Raw genomic sequence first — 27891 nt, forward strand, 5'->3', positions numbered from 1 at the left:
CAACGCACCGAGTAGGTGCTCAGTGAACGTTGAATTTAGGAAGGAATAAATCCCCTACCCTCAAAGGAAGGCTGAAGCGAGGCGGGCGAAAAACCCCACAGGTTTCCAGGGAGAGCGTGTCTGCACTCTCTCCTCCCACCCCGAGGCCCAGTCCAAGAGCGCAGGGACTCGGACGTCGTCAACAAGGGGCGAGGGTTGCAGCACCCCCAGTGCCGTGCGCCTACTCCCGGGCTCGGTCCTATCGGGGGCGGAGCCAGCGCAAGCCCCGCCCCTCCCCCAGAGCCGCGGGCGGGCCCAGGTGCGCCGAGGGCGGAGGACGGCCGCCCAGGTGCCTGCTCCGCGCGCCTGCGCTCTGCCGCGCCCCGCCTCGCCAGGTGCGCCCCGCCCCTCCCTGGCAGGCCACCTTAGGTAGCTGCTCCGAGGCGGCCGCCATTGGCACCAGCGCCCACCGAGCGTGTGGAGGTGTGGCGGGGCCTGAACGGTGGGACAGTCGCTGAGTGTCGCAGGGGGCGACCGAGGAGCGGACTGACGCATCGTGGGCGTGGGAGGCCGAGTGTCCGCACACCGAAGTCCCGGGACAGGCGCATCGCGGCGACTTCGGCGTGAGCGTCTGCGTGGCACCTCGCAGACCCTCCCGGAGCGCCCGCACCCGAGCACGAGGCGCTCCAGTGCGCGTGCGCGACCGGGGTCTTCCCGCACCTGCTCGCGAGACCCCAACGGCCCCCAGCTCGAAGCGTCGCCTGGGCGGCCTGGTGGAGCCGGTCATGGCGCAGCTGTGTGGGCCCGGGCGCTGCTGGGCGCTCCTCGCGCTGCTGGCCTCGCTGCTCGTCTTCTGGGCTAACGCGGCCGACGGAGAGCGTGGCGTCCACGGTGAGGGACGCGAGCTGTGTGGCCCGGCCGGGTCTCCTGGGAGGGGTGGGGGCCCGAGGGGCCGAAGGCGGGGCGTTAGGGGCAAGGTCTGGGGCGCAAGGTCCTAGCGAGAGAACCTGCGGGGGAGGAAATTGGGGACGACTGGGAGAAGCCCTGGGGGGGGGGTGCGGGAGCCCGCCCTGGAAGCCTGAGCCTTGACGAGGCTTGGGAGCCCTTGGGAGTGAGGACGGGCGGAGGAGCCCGGGTTGGGAAAGTTTCCTGTGGGTGAGGGCGGGAACGAGGGCTGGTGACCGAGGAGGAGTGGCGGTGGCCCTTCCTGTGGCAGGAAGGGGTGAGAGGCCGGGCAGACCACCCTCTTCCTGGCAGCGGAAAGTTCCGTAGCCCAGGAAAGCCCGGAGAGGCCAGGCCTGAGAGGATGGGGGTTGGATTAGGGATCGGGTGACCTGGTGGCAGTTTTAGCCTCAGGGAAGAAGCCCCCACCCCCACTTCTTTGGGTATTGGACAGCAGTTCCCGGAGAAACCTTTAGGTTCGGTTGCAGTGGAGCGCCTCCAAGAAGAAAGGTGTTTCTCAGTGAGGTGCAAAGGAAGGAGAAGGAAAGCAGGTGTGCCAAAGGGCAAGGGTGGGCACCTTGTATAAGGAGAGTGTTGGCACTGAGCAGCTGGGCTGGGATTCTTTGGACTGGTCCCTGGAGGTTGGTGGAGGATAAGCCGGGTTTAAACCTCTGCACTCTAGGGAAGTTTGGGCTGCAAGGCATTTTTGAACAAGTGTTGTTATAAACTTAACAGCTTCAGACAAGCACAAGCGCCCTTTAAAAAGAACTCTCTTGAAAGAATTTATTGATTCAGCAGAACTTGCTCAGCCCCTGCTCTGTCTCGGGGATGGTGCTAGCACTGGTGCTAACAGCTGTGACTCAGACAGGCCAGGTCCCCGCACTTACAGAACATATGTTCTAGTGGGAGAGACAGACAGCGAGTAAACATTTGCATCAGGAGCACTCACCACAATATCAAATTACTAAGAAGGAGATGAACAGGGCAGAGTACACAGAGAGACTGATATAAGGTGAGGGAGGCCACTTCAGCTCAGGTGATCAGGGTGAGTCTCTGAGAAGGGTGACATTTGGGCTCTACTGTGAATGAGGAAGTGGCAGCCACACAAAGACCTCGGGGACAAGTGTCCAGTTGGAGGTAATGGAGTACAAAGGCCTTGAGGCGGGAACAAGCGTGGTGGTGTTCAAGGAAAAGACAGCCAGCAGGGCTGGAGCAGGAGTGGGGGTGGGGGGTTGCAGGAGGATGAGAGGCTGGTGCCAGGTGACTTTATAGGCCAGCACTTTGGGTGGAAAGAGAGAAAGCAGGATGTGTATGCACCAAATCCTTGCCTGTGGTGACTTCTGAAGACTGTTCATTTCCCGACGCCCGAGGCAAAGCAGAGAGGAAAAAAGGAGTTAATCGGGACGTCAAGGGCCAGTGGGGAGAAGCTCAGCTCTCAAAGACCAGGAATTAGGAATGCAGGTGTTGGTCATTCTTGCAGTCTGATCTAGAGTTTGTTGGCCCTTCTGGGCTCTTTTAGATGAAATAATATGTTAGGAAGTACCTTCAGTTACCTGGCCTGGGGCTTGATCAGAACTGAGTTGGGGCTAACGTCTGTTGCTTACTCTGAGCTCGTATGTGTTATGTATTCCTTGAGACAACCTGGGGCGATGGTGAAGTCACAGGTCTGCTCTAAGGTCGCGCGATAGTAATTGACGAAGCCAGGTTGGCCGCAGAGGCCTCCCTTCCCAGTGGCCTCCCCGACAGCCGGCTGCGCCTGCTGACCTTTCAGAAGTACTCCTGTCTGGCTGGGTGAACTAATGCCCTCACTTATCTGAAGTTGTTTGTTCGAAAGCTTTCAACAACTTAATCTGAGGCAGGAGGTAGTTTTGATTTTTTTTCCCTCTCTTCTCATCACTTGGATTTTCTCAAGAAGGAAAGTCATCTGCAAAGTGTGAGGTGTTTCTCCCACCACTTGCAGTTGCACAGGTCTCACCAGATGAGTAGAGTGGAGGGGGTAGGTGTGTAGTGAATGTGTGTAAGAGGTGATTATCATGGTTGAGCAAGGAATTTTTTTCCCATAATTTAATTTTTTTTATTTTTATTTATGTATTTTTTTGTGTGAGGAAGCTCAGCCCTGAACTAACATCTGTCCCCGATCCTCCTCTTTTTGCTGAGGAGGACTGGCCCTGAGCTAACATCCTTGCCCATCTTCCTCCACTTTATATGGAACGCTGCCACAGCATGGCTTGACAGGCGGTGCATTGGTGTGCACCCGGATCCGAACCTGCGAACCCCAGGCCGCTGCAGTGGAGCACGAGCACTTAGCTACGCCATCGGGCTGGAATTTAATCTATGTGAAGACATGAGGGGGCTGAGGGTTGGTGGAAAGGTGGTAGAGCTAACGGATTGTTGGAGTTGAGGTTTTGAGGGAATGATCTAGAAAGACAGGATACGATGGGCAGTGAGTGATATGCATGAAACTGAGGTTCTGAAGAAGCTGCAGTTATTGAGACAAGGCCTAGGGATGACCATGAGAGGGAGGGGCTGGGGGGAGGACAAGCTCACTGGAGGAGAGAAGGTCTAAGAGCCAGGAGACCAGGATGGTCTGAGGATGTGGAAAGAATGGTGACAGGAGCAGCGAGAGCGCTAGTGAGCAGGGAGCTAAAATTGTGGAGAAGTGAGGGGTAGGGCTCTGAGTCAGCAGATGATGCACAAGGGGGGTATGATCTACTCTGAAGAGATTCCTAGCTGGGGGGTTTTGAGAGGGCGGAGGGAGAATGGTCTGGAAGCACCACCGAGGAAAGGCACAGAAGAAGGCGTATCCTGGGGGGGAGAGCTGTTTCAGTTAGAGTAAGAAGATGACAGTAGTGTTCAGAGAAGACTTTGAGGAAATGAGATTTTACTTAAGATAGGTCATAAGTGCCAGAAGCCCCAGGAGGTGGGGGAAGGGAGATGGAGACAAAACAGGATGTGTGGGGATGAGGGGTAACTCAGGAGTCTGGGCTTCTTGGCATGATAGGAGCATCAGGTGGTCTCAAGACTGACAGTGTTGGTAAGGCGCTGCATGATGGGGGGCAGATAGAGAAGGGTATGGGGCATAGTGGGCACCTGGAAGCTTGGCAAAGAGTGTCCTGATCCAGATCCTTTGAGGAGGTGGGGGACAGCTGATCTTGCTCTGGGGGTTTCTAGCATTCAGGGAGAGTGCCGGTCTTCTATGGAAAGCACCCAGAGATTATAAACCGGCCATTCCCAGGAGGCTTCAAACAGGCTTTATGTCACTACTGGGAGTGTGTCCAGAACTGGGAATTTTTTATGGAAAAAATTGGTTTTTGGCTTTGTCTGAAAAATGTGAAGATCTGGTGGCACCAAGCCAGTGTTCCCACTTAGCAGTCATGAGCTGGTGCCGAGTGCTCCTGTTGGACAGGACATCCACTGCTCTCCCTCAGTTCTGTTTCTTCACCTGGCCTGCCCTCTGTGTCTGTAAGCATTTGAGTTGTGACTTCCCCTACTTAAGAACATGCTCCATTTAGTAAAAGGAGGTAGGTAAAACATAACAGCGCTTTATGAATCGTCCAGTATGGTGAGTGTGTGTATGTGTGGCTTTGCTTTTAGGAAGGGAAAACCCCTTATCAGGTGGCCACAAATGTGCATGATTTTTTATCTCTTCCCCAGTTAATAAGTCCTGGTATTTGGAGGGCCCCAAAATATGTAATTTTGATCAATACAAGGGCAGATAATCCTCTTCAGAATAGAACCTTGCAAGTGCCTTTGGGGATCGGTCAGTTAATTGTAGTTCCTGCTGCCAAAACTATGCCGGCCGTGGGCATCAGAACTTGTGTTAATGGTTACTTGGCTCAGAGTCCTCTGTTGATTGTTCTTGGGAATTTCCACTGGAGACGAGTGTGGCAGCATTCATTTGAGTCCCCACTGCACTTTCAAGTAACCTTCAGTTTCCATTAACCTCTTGGGTTAATTGCAGTTTCCCTAGAACTTTCACTAAAAGAATGAGCTTTCCAGCAAATCTCCAATAAGCATGTTATTAGTCCCGCTCTTTTCTCTTCTCCTCACTCCCCAGGATAGTTGTAAACTGGGTGGTCAAAGATCCATGACAGGTGAGAGCCAGGTGCAGCTGGTGTTGGTGGGATCTCCAAAGGAGCATCTCTGGGATTCCTGGCCTTCCCAGAAGAGGCACTTGTTCTGCTTGCAGGTGTAGGGGAGGAAGACAGTTCCTCTACCCTCCAGGTCCTTCTGGCAGGTCTAGGAATTAAATTGATGTGACACAGAATAACAGGAGAAAATCAAACAAAGTTTAATATCACGTATACATGGGAGAAACCCAGGAAAACTGAGTAACTCGCCAAAATGGCCAAAGCCTCCACCTTAAGTACCATCTTCAGCCAAGACAAAGGAGCGTGTTGGGGGTAGTGGTTTGGGATTTCATTGGGGAGGAAGACAATTTACATGGGGAAGGAAATGCAAATGTTTGTTAAACAAGTTTTTTTTTTGCTGGGCCATCTATAGACAACTTGACCTGAGAGACAGAACTTTGATAAAAATCGGCCTGCTGGCGCCTTTCTATCACACCTAGTTTACATTATACTATAGTTATCTTATGGTATTAGCTCCCTCCTGGAACAGGCCTTCTATCTTAAATTCTTTTAGGCAGTTAGAGGGAAGGTCCAAGTTTCTTTCAGAGTCTTTGTTCTTAAAAAATAATCAAGCCAAATAGACACATTTTGGGGTGGCAAATTCTGATCCCCCACACAGGCAAGACAGTCAGGTTCCAGGATAGTCTGAAATGTTGATTCACTGATTTGTTCAACACATTTATTGAGCACCTACCAAGTGCCAGGCCTAGGTTATTTTGTTTTTTGTTTTGTTAGTTTTTTGCTGAGGAAGATTCGCCCTGAAAAGTATTTATTTACTTTTAAACAATATATATCTGGTGATGAGTACTATGAAAAAGTAAGGTAAGGTTTGGTGTGCTCGGTACTGAAAACATGGCCTTTGAGGCTCAAATGGTGACAGTCCCTAAAGAGTGGTGAGGGCCTCGCTTTTAGGTTCCCTGAGGGAGTGGGCCCTTTCCACCAGAAACTGCCTCTGCCCCATCAGCATTTGAGAGCTCAGCCTGTGGTGGAGAAAGCCGACTTCTCCTCTTTCACCCAACCCCCCACCAGGTTCTCATTTTACCCACCCCCAGAGTCATTTGCGACACTCAGGCTTGTCTTAAGATCGTTGGCTAGGCAGCCAAGCCTCTGTTTGCCTTTTCCTGAAGCTGACAGGGGAGGCCAAATGGGGCATGAGGTAGCCTGTGACTCATGACTGAAATGACTTCATTAACCCCAGGAGACCTAGGGGGCCCCCTGGTCACATGACTAACACAGAGTTCACAGATGACCCCAGAAGCGTTCAAGTATGGATTAGGGATGCCTTTGTACGGTCCTGGTCACAAATGTCCTTTCACCCGTGGTTTCTGACAAGATGTTTTTGAAAACTCCTTGTGAAGGAATGCTGGAACATGGATGCTGAGGCCCAGGAACTTTGGACTTTAGTTACTTTGAAGTTTATTTCAAGTACATTTTCCCTATTGGAGCCATTTGAGAAGTAAGGGCAAGAATTTAGCTGTTGTTTTATACACAAGTGTCTGAGATGGATCTCACCAGTGGGGTCCTGGGTCCATGGCTTCTCAAGCCCTGAGCTTATGTGATTTTTTTTGTCCTTGTGTGTCCCAGGGTCTGTCATTTAGAGTCTAGGGCATGTTCTAGGGGGGAGGGGGTGTGACAAAATATTAGATATTACAATAGTTCGTCACCTTTCAGAGTACTACTGTACATAAATAGATATACAGTATGTCTGTGGTATTGAAATTTAATGGGGTGATTAGGAAAAACATGTCTAAAATGGCTCCTTGGTGGGAGGTGATAATGAAAAAAATGTTGAGAGACAGTACTCTAGGGAGAGTGTCCATTAGCTTTCACCAGAAGAATTTCTGAAAATAGTCCATGATTCAGAGAAGGTTAACCCTTGACTGTGAATTGACAGACAGCCCAGTGGAAGACTTTGGAACCACTTGTTTCCTTCCAAGTTATTCAGATGGGCTACTGTAATTCTAGTTATGGATTTAGGTAGGGGTAGAATTTATAGTCCTGTTTGAGTGATGAATATGAAGTGGCAGTGTGTAGGAGTGGTGGTTTGCATTGTGCTGATAGTTTATGAAATGTAAACTTTTATATCTAAATATTTTATATCTAAAATGCCAAGATTTTGTATCTAAAACACCAAGATTTTATGAGCCTTATAATTTAAGTTGGATTTGTCATTGTAAATGTTCTTTCCTTATAAATACCTTGGGGTTATTTTAAAGTTTCTGAATTACTTACCCTAATAATGACAGCTTCCAGGCACCTGAACCTAGAGGAGATGGGTAGTTGTAGCTTTCTGTTCTGGAAACAGAAGCTCTCAGGTATGTAGAACCTAGCCAGCTAACCAAAATAGGTAGATTTATTGATCTCCTTGAAATAAAGCTGATTATAAAATAAATGTCAACTTTGGAATTTGGCGTGATAGAATTAAAACAGCCTTGAGTTACCTCCCTGGTCTTCAGGACCTTTTCACTCACACAAAACTTTCTAAGATTCTCTCATTCCTTGAGGAAAGATACTTAAAGTCCAAATGAATAACCAAGGCTTTGTTTTTCTTACTTTCTCCAGTCCCACCCTCAGGCTTTCTGTGTCTGAAGTCAAGCTTATGATAATGTAGTGTTGCCGGACTTTGATCTGTGTGACAGTTTGCCCTGTCTTACTCTGGGTGAAGAGTAAAGGAACTGTGTCACTTAGGGCGTGGCAAATGGTGGCTCAGCAGACAGACAAAGGGAGGCGGGACAGTTGAGTTGGTTTGATCAACTTTCTGACTTAGAGATTGTACTTCCGGTTTTCCATATCCCCTGTATCCTGTCTCTTCGTTAGTCTGGTCTTCGTAAAATATATCTACTATTTATTCAAAGCTTTGTGCCAGATGTTTTAAGTGCTTATAGTAGAAGTAAGAGCTCCTTTGATCTTCACAACACTCTTCTGATATTGGTCTATGTGTCAAAGAAAACTATCTCGTTTGAGTTGTTTTTTTTTTTTTTTGTGAGGAAGATCAGCCCTGAGCTAACATCCATGCTAATCCTCCTCTTTTTGCTGAGGAAGACCGGCTCTGTGCTAACATCTATTGCCAATCCTCCTCCTTTTTTTCCCCCAAAGCCCCAGTAGATAGTTGTATGTCATAGCTGCACATCCTTCTAGTTGCTGTATGTGGGACGCGGCCTCAGCATGGCCGGAGAAGCAGTGCATCGGTGCCCGCCCAGGATCCGAACCCGGGCCGCCAATAGCGCAGCGCGCGCACTTAACTGCTAAGACACGTGGCCGGCCCTGAGTTGTTTTTAAGAAGTGCATCTGTGCAAGCCTGCAGAACTTATCTCTGTGGGGCCTGTGGAGAGAAAGCCAACGCAGCCTCCCGCTGTGTTGCTCACCCGTGAATTAAGTCACAGGGAGCGATGCCCTTTCCCAGGCCCTTGTCAGGATAGCCTCCAGATGAATGTGCATTCCACAGCAGGAAACGTAAGTTTGGAGGTCACAAAAGAGGACTTTTTTGCTGACGAACTTGTCAAAAAACACTTTGGTACTAACTAGATCCGGAACAGGTATAAATCACACACAGAGAGGCCTTCTTCTCAACTTAGACTGAGATAGATTTATAATGTCCTCAAGTTAATTCTCTTGCTAACATTCTCATCCTTTTCCCTACCCTAACCTAACGGGAAAACTCTTGTTTACTACAGAATACTTCTGACCCCAGATGTCTGGGTTTTTCTACATCAGGCAGTTCTCCAACTCTCAGTGGACACCAACTAGATGTCCTACAGTTTAACTCAATTCGGACATAACTGCCCGGAGTTAGCACAGACCTCGCAGGTTAAGGGCTCAGTCTCACAAGACTGCCCCTCCCCTCTTCGGATGCCAATCAAAAATCCCAGGTTGTGGGGCCGGCCGGTGGTGTAGTGGTTAAGTTTGTGCTCTCTGCTTTGGAGGCTCGGGGTTCGCAGGCTTGGATCCCAGGCGTGGACCTATGTGCTGCTTATCAAGCCATGATGTGGCGGTGTCCCATATATAAAGTAGAGAAAGATGGGCACAGATGTTAGCCCAGGGCAGTCTTCCTCAGCAAAAAAGAAAAAGAGGAGGATTGGCAATGGATGTTAGCTCAGGACTCACCAAAAGAAAAAATAAATAAATAAAAAATCCCAGGTTGTCACCTGTACTTCTCACCAACCTACTATAAATCTAGGGTTCCCATGACTCCCTCCTTGGGTTCAGTAATTTGCTAGAATGACTCACAAAACTCAGGGAAAACATGTTTACTGCTTTATTATAAAGGATACAGGTGGGGGCCGGCCTGGTGGCGCAAGCGGTTAAGTGCACATGCTACGCTGCAGCAGCCTGGGGTCTGCCGGTTGGGATCCTGGGCGCGCACCGATGCACTGCTTGGCAAGCCATGCTGTGGCGGCGTCCCATATAAGGTGGAGGAGGATGGGCATGGATGTTAGCACAGGGCCAGTCTTCCTCAGCAAAAAAAAAAAAAAAAAAAAAGGAGGATTGGCAGATGTTAGCACAGGGCTGATCTCCTCACCAAAAAATAAATAAAAAATAAAAAAAAATAAAGGATACAGGTGAAGATTTAGGGTGAGGTCTGGAAGGGTCCCCAGCACAGGAGTGGAGTCTTCATGGAGTTCGGGGTGAACCACCCTTCTGGCACATGGATGTTTTCACCAACCTAGAAGCTCTCCTAACCCCTTTGGTTAGGGTTTTTTATGGAAGCTTCATCACATAGGCATGATTGATTATTAACTCAGTCTCCACCCTTCTGCCCTCCCTGGAGGATGGGGGGTGGGGCTGAAAGTTTCAATTCTTTAAACTTGCCTTGGTCTTTCTGGCAACCAGCCCCCATCCTGAAGATATCTAGGGGCCACCCAGCTACCAGTCATCTCATTAGCATACAAAAAGACACTCTTATCACTCCAGAGAGTCCCAGGGTCTTAGAAACTTGTGTCAGGAACCTGGGTCAAAGACCAAATATTAGAACAAAAGATGGTCCTAGCACTCAGGAAATTACAAGGGCTTTAGGAGCTCTGTCGTAGGAACTGGGGGATGGGGGAGGAGCGGTGGGGGCAGACAGACACCAAATACATATTTCTTATTATGTCACAGATATGATGGGTCCATAATCAGAGCTTTGCCTTTTTTTCCTAAGTCTCCCAAGATTCTTTGATTTAGATACCCCAAGACTCTAAAATCTTCATTTTTTAAAAATTAACCAGGCCTGAATCAGTGAATATGGGGCTTGCTGAATTAAAGAATATGAAGTTTGTACATTTCCAGCTTTATTGTGAGTTTCATTCATTTTTGTTGCAAGTATTGTTGTTCCCATGATATAAATGAGGAAATACGCACATGGAGGTTAGGAAAACCACCCCCAGGTAACATGGTGGGCTGGTAAGAGGCAGCCAGGGATTCCTGCACTCGTGGCCGTTACCTGGCGTTACCAGACAACTTCCTACATGCTCTGTCCTCTAATCTGTCCTACACTCCCTTGCCCAACAACTTCCTTATTGTGTCACTCCCTTATACCAGAGCCTTTGGTCATTTCCTTTGTACCTTGTGTGGCTCACGATCCCTTTGAATTTAGGATGTGATTGTAGTATTTTACTTTATGTGTGTGTGTTTTCTATCTAAGCAAGACTAGTGGCTCTAACTTAGTTGTAAACCCCTGGGGCCAAGGACCACGTTCCCAGTGAGTGTCTTTTATATAGGATGGTACTCAGCCCAGTTTACCTTGGAGGGTTCCAATTATGCCCCCATATGTCCCACCATAGCTATTAAGAACACCTCCCTTCATTCTGAAGACTGTCTTGATCCAGAGGATAAATTGTATGGCCACCCTATTTACATATAGTAGCTGTTCGCCAAACATTTGTTGCTTAGTACTGCTCAAGATACTGGGGAATTTAGTACATTCAATTTTATTTACCATGTAGTTTTAAATTTTTAAGTGTAAAATTTAAGCGAAAGAAAGAGATATAATCCACTATCCAGATAAAACCACTGCTGACCCTTAAAAAAATAAAAGTAATGCATTGACGAGATTAGAATACTCCAACTGTACTAAAAGATGCAGATGGAAAAGCCTCTCTCCCTCCTTTTTTAGTCTCTTTCCCTAAAGGTAGATTCATATGTGTCTAAATTAAAAGTTAAAAAAGGAATCATAGAAACCATTCTTTTGCTTTTTTCCCCTCAGTCTTAGACGTTTTTCTGTACCAGCACACGTGCATTTGCCTGTTTGTAACAGCTCCGAGTATTGCACCGTGTGTCTGGTTACTTACGTTACTTAACCAGTCCACACAGGGTGTCCTTCTGGTGGATTTCAGCTGTGGTGGGTCTGAGCACCAGGCCCTCTGGATGTGCTGATGGTTGCCCCTGTTCTTTGAAACTCTTAGAGTAAATGACTCTTCATTAATTTCTTTGCTTTTGGATACTGAGCAGTGAACTATACTCTGTTTTTTTGTGTAAAATATGATTTTCAAGTGTGAGGATTATTATGGTAAATAATATCCCTTTAGGCATTATCCTTAGAATTCTAAGTGGCTATAATGGAAAAAGTAGAGCTGTTTTTAGTGATGGAAGGATGTGCTAGAGCATTTTTGGCAAAGGATAAACCTGAGGAATGCACGGTCAGTATTGTTATAAGAAATGTGAACTCTAGGAGTCTATATGATAGCTTCTGACCACACTTATCAGACTTGCTGGGTCCTGATGGGGGTGGAAAATCCGAACAGAGTGTTTTTATAAACACTAAAGAAGGGACTAGCAAACTGCAGCTCGGAGCATGGCCTGTATGTGGCCTGAGAACTAAGTATGGTTTCTACATTTTTTTTTTTTTTGTGAGGAAGGTCAGCTCTGAGCCAACATCCATGCCAGTCCTCCTCTTTTTTTATTTTTTAAATTTTATTTATTTATTTATTTTCCCCCAAAGCCCCAGTAGATAGTTGTATGTCATAGCTGCACATCCTTCTAGTTAGTTGCTGTATGTGGGACGTGGCTCAGCGTGGCCAGAGAAGCAGTGCATTGGTGCGCATCCGGGATCCGAACCCCGGGCCGCCAGCAGTGGAGCGCGCACATCTAACCGCTAAGCCACGGGGCTGGCCCCCCAATCCCCCTCTTTTTGCTGAGGAAGACTGGTCCTGGGCTGACATCCATGCCCATCTTCCTCCACTTTATATGGGATGCTGCCACAGCATGGCTTGACAAGCAGTGCATCGGTGCCTGCCTGGGATCCAAACCCTGGGCCACCTCAGTGGAGCACGCACACTTAACCACTACGCCGGGGGGCCGGCCCCACTACGTTTTTTAATGGTTGAAAAAATCAAAAGAATATTTCAAAACATTTAAAAATTATGTGAAATAAGATTTTAGTGTTCATAAATAAAGTTTTATTGAATGACAGCCATGGTCATTCATTTATGTATTGCCGAAGGCTGCTTTTATGCTATAATGACAGACAGACTATGTGACCCATGAAGCTTGAAATAAAGGCAGTCCTCGCTTTGCATGGTTTTCTATATGCGAGAGTTTTGGTTCCCACAGTTTTATTAAATAATTTCAGTCCCCCAACAACAGGGCTCAAATTTCAGTTACCACAGTGTATTAACTGAGTACTTGGGTAAAGGACAGGTTTCAGCTCCTGGCTCTCAGTCACAGATCCATGTGTAAACCAAGTGTGGTGATTGGTCAGTTCGTACACAGCAAAGCCTCTCCTTGTTTCCTGGTGATAAACCTAGTGACAGTTTACAAAAAGGGTTAATCGACAGAATTAACAAGAGGAAAAGTGATAACACTGAAAGTGGTGAAGATTCCATTCTCGCATAAATGAAGTGATAGGAGAGCTAGCTGCCTGTGGGAATGGTGACACTACTTTTGTTTGAGAGACTGGACATGCAGCCAGAGGAGCTAGGCGAGGGCCCGCTTACCGACAGAAATGATGGAAGTGATTGTGACAGAGAGGATGGTGTCCCAGAGGAAGTAACACTGGCACAAACCTCTACAAAGGATAACACAGCTCTCAGAACAATTTCATGACGTTGAAAGAGCAAAGGATAAAATGTTGGAAGCTGATCCAGACCTAGAAAGAAGTGGGACGGTTCACTAAGGGGAACTGAAAGGGTGCTTGCTCCATGTGGAAAGTTGTGTGACTGAAGTCCCTCACAAGCACTGTTCAAACAACTCTTGGTAATTTTTTTTAGAAAGAAATTTAAACTCTTTAATTCTCAAGTTTCTAATTTTTTTTTTGTGTGTGAGGAAGATTGGCCCTGAGCTAACACGTGTTGCCAATCTTCCTCTTTTTGCTTGAGGAAGATTGTCCCTGAGCTGACATCTGTGCCAATCCTCCTCTATTTTGTATGTGGGACACTGCCACAGCACGGCTTGATGAGCGGTGTGTAGGTCCACACACGGGATGTGAACCTGGGCTGCCGAAGAGGAGCGCATGAACTTAACCACTACGCCACTGGGCCACCCCTCATGTTTTAACTTAGGGTGTACTAAATAAATATTCATTTTACTATTTTTTCATTATTCTATACATTTATAACCCACAGTGTTTAATGTTTTGACAAAAACTTTTAGAGGTCATGGAAGTCATAATTTTTCCTGTTGTTTTACGTGATTCCCACTAGCATGCAAAACCAGTGAGTACTGCTTTTATTTACTGTTTGGCCCATCATAAAAAATGTTTACTGGGGCTGGCCCGGTGGCATAGTGGTTAAGTTTGTGTGCTCCACTTCGGCAGCCCGGGGTTCGCAGGTTCAGATCCCAGGCGCGGACCTACGCACCGCTTGTCAAGCCATGCTGTGGCAGGCGTCCTACATATAAAGTAGAGGAAAATGGGCACGGATGTTAGCTCAGGGCCAATATTCCTCACAAAAAAAAAAAAAAGAAGAAAAGTTCACTGACCTTTGCTCTAGAGAAAACAGATACATGGGAGGAGGAGGACCATTTCACAAGAGGCTTCAGGTTGTGAGAGGATCCCGGGGCTTTCTTATTGTGCATACAGTGGGGCAAGAAGTCAGCGTTCCTCACTTTATAGCACCATGGGGTAACGAGTGTAACAAGGAGTAGAATCCTAGGAAAGTTATTTTTGCTTGTTTTAAAAGTAAACTTACTCTGAATTGGTATAAAAACGTAAAAGAAAACACCAAGTTCAAGGTGGTGGTTAATTCTGGGGAGGGAGAGCAGGTGGGATTGAAGTGAGGGGTGTGCGAAGGGTTTCTGTTCTATCGGTAATGTTTAGTCCCTCAAAATGTTAGAATTTGATTAAGCTGGGAAGTGGATATACCAGTTTTAATGGTATTTTCTGTACTTTTCAGAACATTTGAAATATTTTATTAAAGTAAACTTCCTTTTCAGAGTAGGCACTGCTGCAATTGCACGTTTCTGAAGAATGATTAGACACCGTTTTCTTCAGCCTGTAAAGTTGAATAAAATTGTAGTGCCTGTGAGCCTCAAGTTCCCGTGATGTCCTTGTTGAAGGTGACAGCAGATGAGTCCAGCCGACTGCTCGCAGAGTGGGCTTGTCTGAGCCGGTGCTGGGTGTCTTGGTCAAAGCTCTAGTGACTTCAGAACCAGAGAAACCTGTTCTCCATGACAGAGACCAGTCTGTTTGACAATTTTGTAATAGCTAATATTCAAAATGCCTGCCAGGGTTTTGTAATTTAGGTTCATATTTCAGATAATGTGTGATTTTAACCATGTCTAATGCTTTTCCAAGGGAGCATCACTGTTTCTTGAAGGCAGAAATTCCATTTTTGCATATTCTGAAGTGAGTTTATCCAAATTTGGTTCCCTTCAGCTTTTCCCTGTTTTTCTTACTCTGTGTTTTGAAAACATATAGAATGTATTTAATTTTGCGCTAGCATTTATGAGCATACAAATCGGACTTGAGACATATTTTTCAGGATTGTTTCCCAGCACTGTTCTAACACTAACACTAACATATCATTTTGTCATCTTTTAATAATAATAGAATTGTTCGTTAAGGAATAACTTCCTGAGAATGTGTCCAACCAAATCCCCCTCAGCCTTGGCCGGTTCCTTTGGTATGGGGCTGCCCGTGGCCCTGTCAGCTGAGTGTGACTGAAAACAGAGGCCTGGCAGAGGGCCTGGCCCTGCTGAGCCTCGGCTTGCGGTAAAGGCCCTCGGGGATGTTTGGCTTTTAGGCAACTTGAGTTTCGTGTTCTTCCCACTGCCTGTTACTATAGTGACTTTTTTGGTTCCCAGTTTTATTGTGACCAGTAGCACTACTGCACGTAATGTACCTGGCATAATGCTTGGGGCAGGCAGTAAATGGAGAGTAAGAAATAAGTAATACTTGCATTTGGGTTCATTTTGGTTTTGTTGTTGTTATTATTTATGAGGAAGCTCAGCCCTGAGCTAACATCTGATGCCAATCCTCCTCTTTTTTCTGAGGAAGCCTGGCCCTGAGCTAACATCCGTGCCCATCCTCCTCCACTGCATATGGGACGCTGCCACAGCATGGCTCGACAAGCAGTGCGTCAGTGCGCGCCTGGGATCCGAACCGGCGAACCCCAGGCCACTGCAGTGGAGCGCGTGCACTTAACCGCTTGAGCCACTGGGCGGGTCCCAGGTTCATTTTGATTTTAATATGGATCTACCAAAGTATAGTACTTGAATTTTTTTTAAGTTTTTTTAAAGAAGATGATAAGTCCTGGAAGCTACCTTACATACTAAAGTATTTCTGTCTTTTTTACAAACTTTTTGGAAAACAGTGAAAGAGAAAATGCACTGATGTTATTTGAGGTGGGGTGAAGTATATCTGGCCTGTGTTTCTTAAACGAACACTGTTTCCTTTGAAACAAACAAGCAAACAAAATTCTTTTTCATGAGTTCTCTTCTCTTAAGCATAGAGAGTAAAAATTTATATCATAGGGGCTTAAAAGCGATTTTGTTAGTAAAAGCACGTGACAAAATGAGACTTCTCCAGTTGACAGGGGCTTCTGCACTCACAGGAGGACTGTCTTGACACAGTGAAGGGTGGTTAAATTTCACTTAGTTGAACCTGGCTTCAGCCAGTTACTCTGCTACTTAGAGCTCTTTTAATTTTATTCTAACCAAATTTGAGTGAAAAAGAGTGCCTTTTTTTCTCTTTTTATTACAGGAATTTTCAGATATACACAAAGTCGTGAAAACAGTTTTATGAACCATCACTCAGCTTCAACAATTGTCAACATTCTGTCTTTCCAGACATACTGTGGTTTTTATCCAAGTTTTCTCTTAATAAAGAGACATTTCTAAATTCCCTTGGGACAAAAATGAAGCACCGCCCCCATCCCCTCCTACCCCACCCAAGGAACCTGGAAATGAGGTTGCTTTCTGAAACTTACACTATGAAATCAGTTGTGATAATTGAGAGCAGATGCTAGCAGCTGTCTGAGACAGAATGGCCTCTGAGGCTCGAAAGATTTGTCATGAAGGGACCAGCACATCTACAGGAAGAACGTTCCAGTCAGGAGAGGAAGTGTCCCGGGGGCAGGCCTCTACCCTGTTCTCTTGACTGGAGTGCTGTCCCAAGCTGTCTGCTGTGAGCCTCTGGTCTGCCTGAGAGGTCCCCATGGAGGGGACGTTCCTAGGAACCCTTCAGTGAACTTCCCTTACTCTGACTCCAAACCATCTGCTGCGCTTCAGCGTGCTCTCCGAGGGGTGTGCTGGTCAATGTACACAGCTAACCCGCGTGACAGTTACTTTCTCAGTGTCCCCTTCGCGCCTTGTGAGCAAGGATCTGTGCCCCTGTCTCGTCAGTGCAGGGGCACCAAGAGTGTGTGTCTGAGCCTACAGAGATGAGGGCCACGCTCACCCAGGGCACTGCCCTCCATCCCTAGACAGACACTCTTGGGCTTCCACACCTTGCTCGTGAAAAACCACCAAATTCCCACTCTGTATACTGTGGTCACCCTGTTGCGTTCTCTGCCATGGTGTCTAGTGGTTCCCGCCTGGCTGCCTTGAGCTTTGTTGGTCCCTCTCAGGTTTTCTTTTTAGTGGGGATACAATTCACATACCACATAGTTCACCCGTTTCAAGTGTGCAGTTCCGCCTCGGGTTCTTGGCTCAGGAGCAAGGACACAGAGCAGGCAGAGTGATCTCCAGGGCTCTCAGCTCGGCAGGCAGAGCATCGGGCAGGCTCCTGCCAGCCCTCTGGCAGTTGGGTGCTCCCCGCCTTGATGATGTTTTCACTTTGGGGTCCTGAGTGGATCCGGGTGGGTCCTCTCCATCTTGTCCTGTGGTAGCAGTGCTGCCTCCGGCATTCGACACCGTGTGGCCTGGGCAGAATCAGACTCCAGAGAACTCTCCTCCTGCTGTGGTTTCCCTGGGCCTCGGTGATTGTGGATATTTTTGACCTTTGGCACATGGTCAAAAGTACCTGCTCCACTAGTACACTGGGCTGTTCTGGTTGATGTGGTGGGGACAAAAGGTGCCCCTGTTATTTTTTTAACTGTTTTATTGAAGTATCACTTAGGGGCCTGCCCGTGGCGTAGCGGTTAAGTGTGCGCGCTCCGCTGCTGGCGGCCTGGGATTTGGATCCCAGTTGTGCACCAACGCACCGCTTGTCAGGCCGTGCTGAGGCAGCGTCCCATATAAAGTAGAGGAAGATGGGCACAGATGTTAGCTCAGGGCTGATCTTCTTCACACACACACAAAATAATAAAGTATCATTTATGTACCATAAAATCACTTGTTTTAAGCGTACAATCCAGTGATTTTTAGTACATTTACAGAGTTGTATAACTATCCCCACAATCCAGTTTTAGAATGTTGCCATCATGTCCAAAAGATCCTTGTGCCCATTTTCAGTCACTCCCTGCCCACACCCCCTCACCAGGCAGCCATTAATCTACTTCCTGTCTCTGTGGATTTGCCTTTTCTGGACATATTGTATGATTCCATTTATGTGAAGTGTCCAGGTAAGGTACTTTTTAACTGGTGATTTAATTGATGGTTGCTTTCCAATTAACAGAGAATTTCTTACTTTAGAATATGTTTTTTTTGGGCCGGCCCCATGGCTTCGAGGTTAAGTGCACGCCCTCCGCTGCTGGTGGCTTGGGTTCGGATCCCGGGCGAGCACCGACGCACCGCTTCTCCGGCCCTGCTGAGGCCGCGTCCCACATGCAGCAAATAGAAGGTTGTGCAACTATGACCTACAACTATTTACTGGGGCTTCGGGGGAAAAAAAGGAGGAGGATTGGCAATAGATGTTAGCTCAGAGCCGGTCTTCCTCAGCAAAAAGAGGAGGATGGGCGTGGATGTTAGCTCAGGGCTGATCTTCCTCACAAAAAAAAAAGAAAAGAAAATATGTTTTTTCCGTTGTGCTGGTTACCTGTGATTTAGCGATGTGTATGGGAGTTCCTTGAGGGGCGTGTGTGTGTGTTTTGTGCAGTACCAACCTTTTTTGTCCGTAGATCGATGTTTTGTGAAACATTTGGTTTCACGCCCATCATTGTGACGTATTTTGGGAGACCCAAGAGAAGCACAAATCCTGTCTTCTGCTTTCGAGAGTCATCCGCTAGTAGCCGAAGTAAACCTGACAGACATGAACACAGCTAGAGAGGAGTAAATGACAATGTATAAGCAAGTGTCGGGCCCTGGGTGCTTTTGTCTGAGGTGTTTGTCAAGCACCCTGTGCTGGGCCCCACACAGATTGGATGCCCTTATGCCAGAAGGCAGAGATGGGTGAAGGCCTGGTGTCAGGGGGCGATGTGGCCTCGTGCTACAGGGGTGCTGCAGGGCCAGGAGCGGGGATAGGGTGGTGCAGGGCAGACACTGAGTCACGTGGTCACGGTGCTCCCTTTTCCCGTTGCTGTCAATCCTCCTGTTCCTCCAGGAGAGTCTCATTTTGGTGTAGGTGATACCTCCAGCACTTGTTCATCTCTCCCTTTTTAAGAGAGTGAGCAGATTTCTAGGCTTTTTGCAGGCAAATGTATCTGGCTGGAATTTTATGACATTTTATAATATTTGCACCTCTTCTTCTAGAGTGGGGCCAGATTTTAGGGCTCCCTGAAACCCAGGCCTGCTGGAGCGGAGGAATGACCTGAGTTGCCTTTGGAGCTGGGGGTTGACAGTGAGGGGACCTAGAGTTAGGAAGCTTCTTTCTGAGGCTCTTGTGATCATCTGAGTGTGAAGTGGCCTGCCCAGGCAGAGGGTGGACAGGGAAGGTGAAGAAAGGTCCTCGAGAGAGTCTCTAAGAGCAGACAGTGCACTGCTTTGCTGACCTCACGTCGTCAGCTCTGGCCTTTCAAGCTAAGCTCCCCTTGGCCCGGTGCGGTGGGGCACACATCCAGAAGGATCCTGAAGTCTGTCTTTTTGCCTTTGAAAGTCCTGTTTTCTATACTGGATGTGTATGTCTTTGATAATGGGGGCAGGGACAAAAATCAACATGCAACCGAAATCCAGTTCAGTTGGGTGGGTTCGTGTCTGTGCTGTTAGATGGCGTGTTTCTTTCCTGTACAAGGAAGGAATCACTGAATAGGCCTGGTGGGACACTTTATTTTATTTTATTTTTTTTTGCGAGGAAGATCAGCCCTGAGCTAACATCCATGCCAACCCTCCTCTTTTTGCTGAGGAAGACTAGCCCTGAGCTAACATGTATTGCCAGTCCTCCTCCTTTTTTTCCCCCTTTTCTCCCCAAAGCCCCAGTAGATAGTTGTACGTCATAGTTGCACATCCTTCTAGTTGCTGTATGTGGGACGCGGCCTCAGCATGGCTGGACAAGCGGTGCGTCGGTGCTCGCCTGGGATCCAAACCCGGGCCACCAATAGCGGAGCGTGTGCACTTAACCGCTAAGTCACAGGGCCGGCCCCCTGGTGGGACACTTTAGAAACAGCCCACAGAGGAACTGTGCTGGAACTTCAGGCTCTGGTTCTCCTCGTGGGGCCCTGAAAACTGTGGGCCTTCCCTGACAGGTCTGCGCACGTTCCTTCTTGCCAGGATTGCCCTGCTATGCTCACTGGTCTCTGCTTTGTATTTCAGAGTTTTGCCGAGTTTCAAAGATCGTGGGGACATGCCGGGCCTCCATCCCTAGGTGGTGGTACAACGTCACTGACAGATCCTGCCAGCAGTTTGTGTATGGAGGCTGTGAAGGGAATGACAATAATTACCTGACCAAGGAGGACTGTCTTGGGAGATGTGCTGGTGTCACAGGTAAGACAGTGGTAGTGGGGGAAATTTTATTGTTTAGAGACAATTTATTGGGATCTGGATGCCTTTTGCTCTTCACTAGTTCTTCATGGCTGAAGCTGGGGGATGTGTTAAAAAGCAGAAGAAACAGGCACAGTGTGAAGTCGCCCACATGGTGGTCTCATAGCGGTGCTCTCGCTCTTCCCAGAAAGGGGAGAGTAGGCGCAGGCTGGAGCCTGAGGTGGGAGCATGACTCCATCTTCTCCCCGACCTCCTTTCTCCCGCTTCTGAGTGCAAGTCCCCACCAGACCCGGCATAGGAGGACGTGGCCTTCCCCTTCTTGAGCAGAGTTGTCCAAGTCCACGCAGACAGGCCGCCCCCCTTTGCTCCCTGGGCATTTGAGTTATTTTTACCTCTGGGGCAAATGACTTGAGCTCACCCAGCCAGCCAAGTTGTGAGTCAAGTTAAGACTAGAACGTACTTCCTGGGATCTGTCCCTCCCCCCGCCCTCACCTGCAAAGGATTCTGGAATCAAGATAACGTTGACCCCAGAGCCCCACAGCAGCGTGCACTGGCTCTGAACTGAGCCGGGAGGGACTTCTTGAGAGCTGTGGCAATGAGACTTTGGCCCTCTGGGGCCTGATCCCTCCCAAGTGTTGAGAGACCCAGGGTCATGGCCATCCACACTGTCTGTTGAGGATTTTCATTGGCGATCTCCCTAACATTGTCATGTGACTTGCTGCATCCTTTCTCGCCAGCTTGGCATCAGCGTAAGGACTCTGGGTTATGATGCTGTGTCCGGAGGCATGGGTGCCCTCAGTGCGCACTGCACACCGCCAGCCTGTGAGCCCATGCCCGGAGACGGCCCCGCACCCTTGTTGCGTTTTTAAGTCTCCTCACACACTGGCTGTAATCTCTCTTGGCTCTGAGCTCTGCATTCAGAAATCAGATAAGCTTATTAAAGTTGTGTGTAAAGAGAAGAAAACAACAGCGGCTTTGGCTGTGACCTGAGGTTTAAAACATACAGCCCGAGCACACAAGCCCAGCAGTGTGAGCGCCCTGAGGAACGCCTTTATTGATCTTTGTGGGTCCGGTGCCCAGGGGCGCTCAGGTGTTTGGAGAGCTGAGGTGGCTGAGTCTTGCGTTTGGATCATACAGGTGAGTGAGTCCTGCACCTTTGGGGGGCAACTGGCAACCTTACCAGATGGTGACTGAGGAAAATACCATTTATTGTGTTTTTCCATCGACAGCTATGATCTGGTGTCGGGGGAGGAATAAAGGAGAAATTTTTTTTGCTACTTCTTCTGTCCTTTCCCAATCAAGAGTTGACTGTGGCAAATGTACCTGCCCATTCTGTTACTCCTTATTTTCTCAGGAAGATAGTTGAAGTTTTAAGAACACAAGCAGCGGACAGTGTGCATTAAGACAGGATGTTGCTACGAGGGGCCGTGGGTGGTTGTGTTTTGCTGGGAGAGGGCAGACAGCTGTCTCCCTAGAGATGGTCCAGATTCTGGCCCTGGCCTTGAGGCCTCAGAAAGCTTGTTTGTTGGCACCCGATTGTGGCTCCACTGCACGTCTTGAGACATCCTCTCATGAGTCTGAGGAGAGTTAGAACTGCCAGAGCCACTAGTCACTGGAGTCTTTTGCCAGCATATTCTCTCCCAGGCAGGCAAGCTCTGTGGGAAGCCAAATGATAATAAGAGTGCCAGTTAATTAATTTATAATGAAAACCAGAACCACCCAGGGGACCAGACACTTGGGTCCCTGTGCTGCATCCTTAGTCCACATAGGCAAGCCTCTCTGCCAGAATCCCGCGAGATTGCTGCATGAGGAGAGAGGCGGAACAAGGGGAGCTGGTTTGTGATGTGAATGGTTAATGGCATCAGGTTAGGCCAGCCTGACCTTCCACGAGGTCTACAGGGAGGCGGGGCGGCCAGCTTCCCGCACCCCGGGCCCTGCCAGTGCTCCTCTTGTTGTTGCTCTTCCTCAACCCGCCAGCCTCTCCACCCCACCGCCTCACTCTGTGTGTGTGTGTGTGTGTGTGAGAGAGAGAGAGAGAGAGAGGGAGAAAAAATGTAGAAAACTTACCATTTTAACCATTTTTAAGGGTACAGTTCAGTGGCATTAGGTGCATTCACACTGCTTTGCACCTCCTTAGCTCTTTAATTCATTTGGTGGGTTAATACAGTTAAACAGACTATTTGGCCCTGGAAGCCATTCTGTCTTTTTAAAGTCACTTCACGCATCTTTGCTCTGATTCCCGGCGAGTAGATCTTAAAGTTCAACCCACAAGGGCAGTCTTGGTTCCGTGTTTCCCCGTTCTGGCAAGCTTGTGGTCCACCATGTGCACTGAAGGGCCCACGTAAAGGAGAAGTGCGAGTCGCTGGGAGAGGCATACGGGACCGCGACTGTGCAGGGCCACCGTTTATTTTGTTTGCCGGGCAGTCTCGGAGGTGCACTTTCTCAGTGTTGTTTATGTGTCCCCTTGCAGAGAACACCGCTGATGTTCTGGCCACCAGCAGGACTGGAGCAGATTCCTCTGGCCCAAGTGGTAGGTTCTCAAAAAGCCAGATGGCACGAGGGCCACCCAAGTGGGTAACTGAGGGGACGTTTGTAATTGGAGGTTGTACAAAGGCTCCCACCTTCTGGTTCTGTGTACCCAGGATTGGCAGACGCGCTTTGCCGGGGCTGCCGGCTCTGACTCCTTGCCGCCGTCCTTACCCTGGGAGTTCACCTTGTCCAGCGGACAAGAGGGCCAGGGGACTCTGTGGGGCTTCCTGGCTGGCCTCAGCATCCTGCTGGGGACAGGGGATTGTGGTCCCGCCACATGTGACTCAGGCCCCTCCTTCTCTGGGCTGGCCTCTGTCCCGCCCACCCTGCCTGTTCTGTCTCCTGTGTGCTCAGTTGTCCGTGCTGCTTCCCTCCCTGTGCTAAGTCCTCTGTCCTCTGCCACCCCCGCCTCCATTCCCACTTCAGCCCCTGATCTCGAGCTTTCTGTTAGCTTGCTTTGTAGTGCTGACAGCAGCTGCCCCGTGCCTCCTTTGTGCTTAAAGGACTCTGCACTGGGAGCCTGGGGTGAGTGGTCCAGACACACTAGACAGTCCAGCCCAGCTTTCCTGAAGGCTGGTCCCCAGGCGGTGGGCTCAGCTGGGCGAGACAGCCCTGAGGGAGGAAATCGGCCCCTGCCCCATTTGAGGACGGCCCTCCACTTGACCAGTGGCCACACACTGGCTGCAGTCTGGGCTCTGGTCCTCTGGCTCCGACATCGGTGCTCACAGGAGAGAGAGCATTTATTAGTTCAGTGGTTGGCTGACTCGCAGAATGCCGAGTTACGCTAGAGGCACTTTCCAGTTACTCTAGGCCGGGAATCCTGTGACTGTCCTGGCTGTTGCTTTGCCTAAGTTCACTGTTTATTCCCGAGCTGGCCTCTCCCAGGTCATCGAGACCCCTGGGGCATTGGCATAATATCTCTGGTTTCCATCCTGTCTCGGAAGAAAATTTCCCCTGGAGAGTAAGGGGCCTCCTCACTGTGTCAGAGTGAACAGGACCGTCTTCCTCATCACCCCAAAAACTGTGGCTGGGATTAGTTTCCATAGTAACCCGGGAGGCGGTGGGCGGGCCTCCCTATCCAGCATTCACTCCGTGTGTGCTGTAGAGCCCACTGGGACTGGGAGGGGACGGAGCAAAGCTGCCCACGGAGGGGGGCTCCATTCCCTCGCTTCTAGATGCCACAGTGTCCGCATCCCCTCGGTGGGCCCTTTCAGACTTAGCCCAGCTGGGCCACGTGTGCTGTGTCCATCCCAGCCTCCCTGACATGATGTTTGTGTTTTAGTTCCCAGAAGGCAGGATTCTGATGACCTCTCCAGCGATATTTTCGACTACGAAGGTATAACTTTTAAAAAATATTTATGGGGCCAGCCTGGTGGTGTAGCGGTTAAGTGCTCGCGTTCCGCTTCAGCAGCCTGGGGGTTGCGGGGTCAGATCCTGGGCGCGCACCGACGCACTGCTTGTCAAGCCACGCTGTGGCAGCGTCCCATATAAAGTAGAGGAAGATGGGCACGGATGTTAGCCCAGGGCCAGTCTTCCTCAGCAAAAAGAGAAGGATTGGCATGGATGTTAGCTCAGGGCTGATGTTCCTCAAAAAAAAAAAAAAAAAAAATTTATATATGGGTAAAACATGTTTTCTTTCTTAGTCAGGAACTGAGACAGAGTTGACAGTTTCCACTAAGGAAATTGTAGAGCTAGGCTTTCTGACCTTTCCTGGGTGGGAGAACTCCCGAGGATGCCCTGGGGCAGCAGGAAGCAGGATGTGCCGCATGCCGGGAACCTCTGCTTAGAGAGGCGGTGTGGTGGCAGGTGACTGCAGCTCTGCCTCAGATTCCCTGGGTATGAAATGAGGGGCCTCGGACAGATCTCTAAGAGACCAAGTTAGTACATGTAAAGTGCCTAGCACCTTGGCTGGCGTAGGGTAAGCTCCATAGCGACACAGTCTGGCTGTAAAGAAAAAGATCCCTGGGCCGGCCCCGTGGCTTAGCGGTTAAGTGCACGCGCTCCGCTGCTGGCGGCCTGGGTTCGGATCCTGGGCATGCACCGACGCACCGCTTCTCCGGCCATGCTGAGGCCGCGTCCCACATAACAGCAACTAGAAGGATGTGCAGCTATGACATACAACTATCTACTGGGGCTTTGGGGGAAAAAAATAAATAAATAAAATTATTTTAAAAAAAAGAGAGAAAGAAAAAGATCCCTGAGAATGTGGAGGAGGGTGTCAAATGGGCCAGACTGGCCGCGTCTCTAAGTGACAGGTTCCTTTAGCAGAAAGATGTTCCTCTGTTGGCTGGCAGTGGTGTGACGGCTCAGGAGCGTTCTAGCTGCATTTCCCTTCTCCTGGGCCCTGCTGATTTGTACTCCTTGGGCTGTCTCGCTCCCAGAACACTGCACTGCCAAGGCAGTCACAGGGCCTTGCCGTGCAGCCTTCCAACGCTGGTACTTCAACGCCGAGAAGAACTCCTGTGATAAGTTCATCTACGGAGGGTGCCGGGGCAATAAAAACAGCTACCTCTCCAAGGAGGAATGCATGCGCCAATGCTTTGGTGAGTCAGCCAGACTCCTGAATCTGAGAGACGGTGGTGGGTGGTGAGCCCTCCCCCAGTCCATTCCCACTAACACGAAGGCCTCAGAAACCCTGACATTGGGACTGCAGCCTTCGCTGGCTCCTAGTGGGGCACGGGTGGGCTTCGGTCCCGGCTGTGGGCAGACGTGCCCCAGGTCCCCACCAGGGTGGCAAGGCCTCAAAGTCCTCGGAAAGAGCCCCTCATGATGGCCCGGGACTGAGGGGATCGTCAGGTGGCAGCTCTTGGGGCAGGAGGACTGTGAGCTGACCTCTCAGGGTTGTGTCTTCTCTTCCAGGCAAGCAGTTGTATCCTGCTCTGCTCCAGAGCACTAAAGGTAAGTGGCCTCGCCCTCCCCGCACTGCCTGCCGTGGCTCAGCTCAGCCATGTTTGCAGGCTCGTGTTGTTGAGGACACGTCACCCTTCACTATGAACAGCTCTCGGGTAGAAAGTCGCGTTTCTGCTCGGGAATGGGCAGGCAGCTTGGAACACGTGGTGGATGTTTGTCCCACTGCACGGCGTACATGAGTGGGGCTGGGAGAGAGGCGGTCCTTCACGAGGCAGCCCACCCGGGCAGCGCGGAGAGAGGCGGTCCTTCACGAGGCAGCCCACCCGGGCAGCGCGGTGTGGCTGCAGGACGAGTCCTGTGCTGAGGCGTGCAGGTGTCTGCTGCACGTAGGCCTGAGTCTGACTCCACCTTTGGAGGGCGCTCTGCTGCCCTGGGGTGTACAGGGTTGGTCATGGGTGACAGGCAGGAGAGCCCTGGCTGTGTGCGGGCAGAGCGAGGCCAGGTCAGTGTTGTAGTCCCCAAGCAGTCTGGTCTGACAAGGAGGCTTGGGTCCTTGCTTTTGTTTCTGATTCTGAGTCATGGCTGGCAGTGTTTGCACAAAGGACCTGCCACACTGGTTTGGCCTCTTTCCTCCTGTTGTCCTGTTAAGGAGCCCAGACCTGGCCTGCGTGCCTGCTCTGTTTTAGAGGAGGAGCGAAGCTGGAACCTGGTTTGCCAGGCCCGGGGCAGACAGGTCTGGGGGGTTGGGGATGGAGAAGGAGTTGCCCCTGTCTGATTCTGCAGCCGAGTGGGAAGAGGAAGCTGGCCAGCTGCCACGGGAGGCCACGTTCCTTAGGTGGAGCCCTGCCTAGAAAAAAGCATCCTAACTGGCCAGTGGGACTGCAGTGGGGCAACCACTGTTCCATTTAGCTGGGCACGTAGAAGCGCGAGGGTCCCCTCCCGGCCCTGCTCTGAGTACACCCTCGCCTCCACCCGTACCTTATTCCACAGGCAGCCCCCAGCCAGCTGCAGGGCCACATCCTCCTCTGTGGCTGCTGAGGGGGTGGTGAACACGAGATCGGGGTTTTATGTTTACACACACCAGAGGAATGTGGTTTTTACATCGTGGTGTGCCTCCTTTGGCTCAAGACTCCTGTACAGGTTGCCCCTGAGAGGCGGCAGGGAAATGCAGAGTTGAAGTGGGGATGGTTGTTCAAAAGAAGCAACACAGATGGTCACTCCTTTTGTGTGCACGTGGCATGGCGCCTCCTTTTTTCAGGAACCTGCTTCCCGGAACTGTAGGGACTCTCCTTGACTTCCCTGGAGGGCGGTGTCAGTTGCCCAGACCCTTCCAGGCTGGGTGGGGGGACGCCTGGCACGAGGGCTGCGGGTCCTTGCCCTGAGCCCACGTGTCTGTGGTGAGCTCCGTGCGGCCCTCCTTGTCCCGCCGGTTCTGAGGCCTCTCTCCTCGGCAGTGGTGCTGGCGGGGCTGTTCCTGATGGTCCTGATCCTCCTGCTGGGAGCCTCGGTGGTCTGCCTGATCAGGGTGGCGGGAAGGAACCAGGAGCGGGCCCTCCGCACCGTCTGGACCTCTGAGGACGACAAGGAGCACCTGGTGAAGAACACATACGTCCTGTGAACGCCCCGTCGCCCAGAGGCTGCCCCTGCTCAGAACCTGTGGTGAAGAGAACCTGGGCAGGGAGGGCAGACGACCGCAGAATGTGTGCGTGCTTGGTAAATTAGCGATTGATTTGTATCTGTGCGATCATTAGGGCTTTGGTCCGTTGTTACCCCGGAAGGTGAGAGGGCTGCTTCCTGGTCTCCGGGTGGGTGTGCTCTGGAATCCCTCTTAGAGAAGGGCTCTGTTCCCCCCTCACTGGTCTGGCCCTGGACAGACCCGTTTCCTCTGCAGTTTATTTCTTTCTCCAGGTGTAATTTCTTTTGCTTATGTTGAATCCTCTTACCTCCTTTCCCATCACAGAAGTGATATTTTAATAGTTTCCTTTGTTTGTTTGATTTGTGGGTTTTTTTAAGTAAGCAGAAATAAGTTTTTTTTATTAGGATTCTGAAAGGAAGAGAGTAAAATACACAAGTTCAATAAAAAGGGCCTTCCGTTTTAAAATAAATTTCAGCATGTGCCTTCTTTCTTTATGGAACTGCTCATTTAAACTCTACCAAAATTGTCACAGGACCCTACGTGAGATGTCCCATTCTAGAAATGGACTCATTAAAAAAATAGCATCTTTCTGATGTTTTTGAACAAAATACATCATACATTACAACTGAGTGCCCATAAAGTTTCACCAAACAACACACAGCCTTACCACCACCTATG

The 27891-nt window shown here is 49.6% G+C and overlaps 1 protein-coding gene across 1 annotated transcript; it reads left to right on the forward strand.

The window, feature by feature from the left end:
* Positions 1–419: 419 nt before the first annotated feature.
* On the forward strand, positions 420–27682 carry SPINT2 (serine peptidase inhibitor, Kunitz type 2). Its single transcript, XM_058529242.1, has 7 exons — positions 420–870; positions 20031–20201; positions 22669–22728; positions 24010–24063; positions 25109–25270; positions 25587–25625; positions 27032–27682. The coding sequence occupies exons 1-7, from the start codon at positions 765–767 to the stop codon at positions 27193–27195; spliced, it is 756 nt and encodes a 251-aa protein (XP_058385225.1). The 5' UTR covers positions 420–764; the 3' UTR covers positions 27196–27682.
* The last annotated feature ends 209 nt before the right edge of the window (positions 27683–27891 follow it).

Source organism: Diceros bicornis, chromosome 34 (assembly GCF_020826845.1).
Source record: "Diceros bicornis minor isolate mBicDic1 chromosome 34, mDicBic1.mat.cur, whole genome shotgun sequence".
In the NCBI taxonomy this organism is placed as follows: Eukaryota; Metazoa; Chordata; class Mammalia; order Perissodactyla; family Rhinocerotidae; genus Diceros; species Diceros bicornis.

Coding starts and splice junctions, on each gene's coding strand:
- SPINT2 (XM_058529242.1), top strand. CDS start 765: ATGGCGCAGCTGTGTGGGCCCGGGCGCTGCTGGGCGCTCCTCGCGCTG. Junction 25,271..25,586: donor ATGCATGCGCCAATGCTTTG/GTGAGTCAGCCA, acceptor CTTCTCTTCCAG/GCAAGCAGTTGTATCCTGCT. Junction 25,626..27,031: donor TCTGCTCCAGAGCACTAAAG/GTAAGTGGCCTC, acceptor TCTCCTCGGCAG/TGGTGCTGGCGGGGCTGTTC.